Here is a 7,182-nt window from a genome sequence, read left to right on the forward strand (position 1 = left end):
AGTCAAGTGAAATACAGATTGTTGGCTCAGATTCTGGAATATTTTCACATTTGAAGGAGCATGCTGACACCCAGTCAATATACTTCAAACATGGACCCTTTTAGACTCTTCTTTTACTTTAAAATGCTTTATAAAAGCTTTATTTTTGCTTTATTTATTTTGTTACTAGCAAGCATATTGTGCAAGGATAACTGCGATGATAACTGGCCTGCCCTGGTCTAGTTATATGTGTCCTATTAATAGGCCTGGCTCAGACTCACAATGTTCAGCTGTAACCGAACTCCATCTGTCAAGTCACGTCCTCTCCCTGCTCTCCCTTCTACAGTATCACTGCAGCCAGGCTAGGGGCACTCTGGTCTGTGCCACCCTCCAAGCCAGACAGACGGCAGGACGGGCAGACAGCTGCCTCTCAGACAACCGCGCATTATGGAGGGTCCGCACATCCCACCCTTGGAGGACGAGGGCAGGCTCATGGAGGAGGAGCGTGGAAAGGACTGGGAGCAGGAAGAGGGAGGAATGAAGGCCTCGTCTCCCACGGGTTCAACCACGGACGAGGAAACAGACGAGGACTCCGAGCCAGGGTCTCCGCGGGTCATCCGGAGGAAGGTGTCATTTGCCGATGCATTTGGCCTCAACCTGGTGTCAGTTAAGGAGTTTGACAACGCTGAAGCAGCAGAGCCAGACGTCAGCCTGCCCCCTGAGAACGAGGCGACCCATCCTCTGGAGGACTTCTACATGTCCTGCCTGTTTACAGTCCCCTCGTCCCCAGAGGAGCTGGACCAGAGGCTACAAGAACAGATGCTGGAGCTCGAAAGCATCTCGCTCCTCCCGGGAACCACCACGCTCCGCGGCATCGTCAGGGTGGTCAACCTCTGCTACAATAAGTCCGTTTACGCCCGGGTGACCCTGGATCGCTGGACGAGCTTCTTCGACCTGTTGGCGGAGTACTTGCCTGGATCCAGTGATAGGAAAACAGACAGGTTCACCTTTACGTACACTCTGGTTCCTCCCTTTGAGAGAGGGGGCACCAGAGTGGAGGTCTGCCTGCGTTATGAAACTGAGGTGGGCACTTTCTGGGCTAATAACAAGGATATGAACTATGTGCTGTTCTGCCACCAGAAAGGACAAGGAAAGGAGCACGGGCCTCAAGTGCAAGAGGAGGTTATAATCTACAGGAGCAAGAGGAGCTGTCTTAAAGCGAACAGGTGAGAGAACATAATGCTCAAACCTTTTTTTTTAAAACATGCCTCTGCTGACGGGGCAATAGACGCCATTGGATGATAATCAATATCCAAATCAACCATCAACCGGGGATTATTTGGATCCATCACTGCAAACTTTTTTGAGAAGTAAAGCTGTAACTGTAACACGAAAATGTCCCAAATAACTGTAATTTGCCACAGTAGGACATGTCTTGCATGTAAGTGTGTAGTTAGTGTCTCTCATTAGGTGGAAGTTGGCTGGGAAATGTTATGTTTACAGTAAGCGGTTATGTAACTTTGTATTAATGGATGTTTGGACTGCAGAACACATATTGCCCATTTAAGGTCAGGTGTCTGTCCAGGTTTCCATGACGTCTCTCACAGACAGCCAGATAGGGTTTCTTTATCCTCTTTGACTCCAATTCATACGTTTTTTTTTTCTTGTTTTTTCAATAATTCCTTATTTTGAATCTACAACTTGTTCTGGTCTGACTTGCTGCAGTAAAAACTTTATGGGAATGTGATAATAGAGCAGACAAACACATTACAAATGTTGATATTTAAAAAAAAAAAAAAAGGCATGTAGATTGTCTCAGTTTCAAGGCTGCTAAGGTCAATGCTGTCTGCCTGGAAATAAGGATCACAGCTCTTAGTGTGCATCATAATCATAGCAGACCAGATGAGAGGAAGAAAAACAGCAGAATAAAAAGGTATTGAGAAAGTCAGATACAAGTGGCTCAAATCCTTTTATTCTACAATAGCACTAAGTCATAAAAATGTATTTAGATAAAGGGGAAGTGGACAAATTAAACACTGAGCTTAGAGATATTAAATGATTGTAAGTGGACTTACTATGAATATCCCGTACATCACCACTCTCTTTCATGTCCAGTCAAAAAAGGGAAATGTAGCCAAACATGAAAACACAAAAAGAGTTTCACTCTATTTCCTGAACAAATTCTGCATTTTGGAAAGAAGCTTCTCAAAAGTCAACGGCATGTAAAAATCTGACAAACACTGAAACTGAATATGATTTAATGGTTGTAAAACTAATGTTATTCCTACTTTATTTTGATCCATAGGAGGGGCAGTGCAGAGGAAAAGACCAGAGAGACCAGTAATCCATCAGCAGCTGCTGCAGGTGTGTAAACTCAAAAAGGGGAACAACGGCCCTTTTTCAAAAATTGATACTCAACTATATAGCATTACTACAACATACATATTGGGAGGAAACCACAAGATGGTAACGTCATCACTGTAACCGTCAGTCAGCGGTGATATGAATGCCGTATAGAATTTCAACAACATTTGCGATATAAATAAACACGTTCCCACTCAATAAATATAATTTATGTGAACATTTAACACTCATAAGACAGGGAAACTGTGTAATACCATCATCCTGCTCACAACCAACGAGAATGGCATATTATTTTTGGGTATAGTTAGCTAGATAGTAAAATAATATTTTCTATAAATACAGTATTAGACATTCGTTGACTAAGTGGATGATTGTCTGAAATGCCTCACTGGTTGATGCCCACTTCCTGTCAATGCAGTATTATTTTCCATCATGTTATTCAGCCTCCAGAATATCCTTTTTTAAAAATAGCCGTTGTTCCACTAAGATGTTTCTGTGTGTGTGCATGTCCATGAATTAAGTGTATAAGCGTGCAAGCCAATGTTGACCCTTGTCTTTTTGTTGTTGTTGCAGAAACAGAGGCCACACCTAAAGCAGAGGAGGCTCACAGAAAGGACAGCACAGATATACAATCATTACTACACCACGAAGAACACAAACCTTTGGTGAGGTTCATTTATTATCCTTTGGAGGAACAGACTCTTGATAGACATAAAGTGAGGAAAGTAAGTTATTTCTGCAGAGATACCGTAGCGGAGCCAAAGATGCATGTCATACGTGCTCACTGAGCCCCAGAAGGATATGAGAAGTCAGCTAACCCGACACTTGAGAGCATGTCTGAAATGTGAAAACTATTAATAATGAACGCAACCTGCTTGAAAAAGGTGCAGTAAAGTTTGACGATGTAAACAAAAATAGGTCGCAGCAAATGTTGCGGAGCGTTGCATCACCACAGACATGTTACATGTGAAAGAATGAATGGGCCATTGCACTCATTTTTGTCATCAAGCTAGTATGAGGACTTAAAGTAGCTGATGACCTTAGAGACTAACAGAACTTGTAGCCCCTTATAGTTCAAGCAGGTCAAGCATTAACACTTGGCTTGACCTTTGGCCTTTTTAACAGGTGGAAATCATAAAAAGCAGACACAGAGCAGCGCGCTTGACACGTGTGCAGGACTATCTCTCCCAAAGGGGGCACCGAGTACCAGCGGCTTATGCACATGACTCATCACAAGTTTCTCGGCCTTTGCCAGCTACGTGGCGCGACTCCGCCGGCTTTCTCCACAAACGCCAAAAGAAACAATCTGACGAGAGTCCACAGGTGCTCACTTACCACCAGATTCCGCTGCTCACGCTGGACTGGAACAACGAGAAGGCCCATCAGTGGGGGTCAGCTGACGGGGATGACGTCTGGACTGGGGGTGCGAAATTGACCTCGTCGAAAGCGTCGGAGGAAAATGCAGAAGTGTCAGTCAATGATTCGTGGAAGAAATTCCGCAACGGTACGGACGATACCGATGATACGGAAACCTCCGCGTGCGACGCATGGCAGGCATTTCTTAATGGGCCGAGCTGTACGAACCATTCTGCCGTTCCAGAGTCAGAATGGCTGCAGACGGCTGCGTCAGTGTCTCCCTCAAGTGATAAAGAGCCCAATGCCCAATATGCCGCAAGCAGTCAGGAGCAGGAATTTCAGGTGGGCACCAGCCTCCACGCACACACCTCTGCTTTATGTCAGCTGCTGTCAGACACTTGCCAAATATCGTTGGCTACCGTCGCCTTGAACAGCGGAGACCAGCCGGCAGAGGCATGTGTCAGCAGCCCGGGAGATGACAATCCAGCGACGCAAGACACATCCCAAAGGTCACAGACGAACTCCGTAACGGGCACTCGGCAGGAATTCTGCCTCGAGGGGTCGACGCCGGTGTCCGAGGGCTATGTTGACAGTTCAACTGAGTGTCAAGGCAACGCGATCAGGGAGCGAGAGAGAGAAGGAATAATAGGAAGAGCAGCAGGAATAGGAAGAGGTGAGCCATTCACACCGCACGCAGCCGACTTAGTAACAAGCTCAGGGGAGTCGGAGACAACAGACATGACAGCAACGCCACGGTCTCAGAATGCCACCGCCGTCGATAGGATCTCGCAGGGAGCAGGGCCGGGCGAGGGTCTTTCTTGCAGCAGGGAAGAGGAGGTTACAGGTACGGCACACAATGCGATGGATGACACGATGGCATTTAGGAGGACAATCAGAGAGGGGACAAAGGACAGGGAGGGGATTGTCTTTTCCACATCCAGACACGGAGTGGAGGAAGGTATCAGGAATAGCCGTGCGGGAAATAAAGTAGCTACAGATGAGGAGATATTTAGGCCACAGAAAACAGACGAGTGTGAAATCTCCCAGAGGTATGCAGATGAAAAGCAGCATGAGGAATTCAGGCTGAACCGAAACAGCGAAAATCCATTACAGGAGAACGAGAGCCACGGAAATGAAACGAGACTCGTGCAGACAAATGCAGATGAAGCCAATCTGAGCCAAACTTCTGAGGGATATTTCGAGCAAAACCACATAATAGCAAATGAGTCAGAGAGCGAAGATGTTGCATCAAATAACAAAGACTTGGAAGTATTCAAGAAGACAGAGGTCGAACCTTCCCATTGTGCAACAAGCGAGGAAATGACAGCAGAGGGAATTATGGTATTAAATGAGGAACATGATGACAAAGCTTTACAACCTAATTCATCATGGCAGAGGGGAAACACGTCAATAAATTTGGAAGCACGTAATAAACAGTTATGGTCAATCAAAGCAGTGGAGGAGGAGAGGGACTCAACCCTGAAACAAATACAGGAACATGTACTGAAATCCAAAGCAGATGTTTTAGACTCAAATCAGACCGAGAAAGGAAAAGGTTATAGGTTTCCAACACATAAATGCAACGAAAACCAATCACAAGACGATATGAAGGGTCAGAGAGAGGATGTCAGCTTCAAAATAAGAGCAGGAGACGTTGAGGCGAAGAAGAAGGACACTTCAACAGAACTCAAACCCCAACGTGAGACATTAGAAAGAACAGAGGAAGTTATGAGTCAGGGAGACACAGATGAGAGGATGACTATTGGAAAGCTGGAAATAGAAGTGCTGGGGGAGTCGGGGGGTAATGCGGAGAACCCTCGGGGGGAGAGGAAGAACGCACCAGCTGAATTGAAAGAACAAGAGTTGTCAGCAGAAGTGAAGAGCTCTCCACGTGTTGAATATGAAAGATTGTCAGAGGGAACAAAATACCCTTTTACAGCAGAAAATACCGGAGCACTTGAAGTGATGGATTCGGGTTTGGAGGAGATGTTCATAGAAAGATTTGGAGAAGATTTGGTCCGGGGGGTTTGGGAAGAGGTGTTTGGTGGTAGAGAACAGGCCTCTAATAGAGACATTGATGGAATTGGGGGCAAGCTGGTAGATATATCTGATATTACACAAGATTGTCATCTTTTTGAGACGGACTCCAGTGATGCTTTTGATTCAGGCGTATTTTCCTTGACAGAATTACCAACAGATCCTAATTCAAGTCTCTTTGAAGGCCAAACCTTAGCAAGTACGAGCAACGAATACTCCCCAACAGAGACAAGTCATTCACTCACCACAGTAGAACCAACTCACTTTCCCTCAGACTCACTCACAGATTTGAATTCAAGTGCTCATCCCAGTCAAGATCTTACACCCATTTTAGCTGCTCCGACAAGGCAGTCATTGACTGAAACAGCCCAAAGCTCTCCAAAGGAAAACTACAATCAAACGAAAGAAAGATCGGCCACCCGCCAGGAGACAGGTGGACTAATAGAAGGCTGTGTAGTCGCCCACAGGGAGAGTTTTTATCGATCAGCTCACCCACCTCACACACACCCGACTTCCTCCTCTGATGAATTAAAAGAGCCCGACAGGGTTGTATGGTGGAGCATGTTGTACATCCTAAGTCAAATCACCAGGCTTCTCATCTGCGTCATCTTAGTTGCTGGCTTTTTCTTCTTAGTTTTCCTGTATGATTTCCCAGCATTCTTTGCGCTCTACGTATTTTCCTTGAGCTGGTGGTTTTATAAGTGGAAGAGACATCGAGTGGCGGCCGACAAGGAGGTGGTGGGATAGGCCGGCATCTTTCAAAGAGAAGGAAGAGCGTTAAACACCAGTACATCGCTGTGAAATCAAATTCCTTCAATACCTTCGGACTGTTTATTGACTGGTGAGATCATTCTGAAGTGGATTGGTAACTAAAAAAATCAAATAGGTGCTATAAAACAAAATGCTATGCACAGCACTCACGGTGTGTGTTTGGTTGTGTGTGTGTTTTCTAACTCTAAGTCATTTTAGTGCAGTGGTTCTCAACTTCTTATGGATTGTGACCCCTTAAATATAAAGCCTAGTTGTGACCCCCTTGTCACTTGTTGCAAGTCTACCGGTTATAAACAGTTATGTAACTTGTTTTAAAGAGCAAAGTATGACAAACGTATTTTGATGCAGTAGAAATTTGTTTTGTTTTCCTTTAATTCCCCCCCCCCCCCTTGTTCAATATTTTTCAGGTTTTTCAAGGTTTGTTTTTTTCTTTAAAAACCTTAATTTAATTGGACAACTTTAACATTAAGATTTAAATAAATTCCCTTTCATTAAATATATTTTAAAATCCACCTTGATAGTGTAAGTTCATGCTGATTTAGTGTAAAAGAGTATGTGTATGATGTGTGTATATTTGCAGTGTTTTATGGGCCCAATATCACTTTACAATGCAACAAATGGAACAAAGTGAGTATGTGTTTGATTCTTAGAGACAAAGGATGTCTTCAATAGTGG

General features: G+C 44.7%; 1 protein-coding gene across 1 annotated transcript; it reads left to right on the forward strand.

Moving 5' to 3' along the window:
* Positions 1 to 337: 337 nt before the first annotated feature.
* Positions 338 to 6,885, forward strand: ppp1r3aa (protein phosphatase 1, regulatory subunit 3Aa). The gene is made up of 4 exons (XM_084038662.1): positions 338 to 1,205; positions 2,285 to 2,343; positions 2,917 to 3,008; positions 3,469 to 6,885. The coding sequence occupies exons 1-4, from the start codon at positions 427 to 429 to the stop codon at positions 6,481 to 6,483; spliced, it is 3,945 nt and encodes a 1,314-aa protein (XP_083894788.1). The 5' UTR covers positions 338 to 426; the 3' UTR covers positions 6,484 to 6,885.
* Positions 6,886 to 7,182: the final 297 nt, after the last annotated feature.

Source organism: Eutrigla gurnardus, assembly GCF_963514095.1.
Source record: "Eutrigla gurnardus genome assembly, chromosome: 21".
In the NCBI taxonomy this organism is placed as follows: domain Eukaryota; kingdom Metazoa; phylum Chordata; class Actinopteri; order Perciformes; family Triglidae; genus Eutrigla; species Eutrigla gurnardus.

What these genes read in the sequence shown, in the direction of transcription:
- ppp1r3aa (XM_084038662.1), top strand. Translation starts at nt 427, where the DNA reads ATGGAGGGTCCGCACATCCCACCCTTGGAGGACGAGGGCAGGCTCATG. An exon ending in TCCATCAGCAGCTGCTGCAG is followed by an intron (nt 2,344 to 2,916) that starts GTGTGTAAACTC and finishes TTGTTGTTGCAG; the next exon opens with AAACAGAGGCCACACCTAAA. An exon ending in ACGAAGAACACAAACCTTTG is followed by an intron (nt 3,009 to 3,468) that starts GTGAGGTTCATT and finishes CCTTTTTAACAG; the next exon opens with GTGGAAATCATAAAAAGCAG.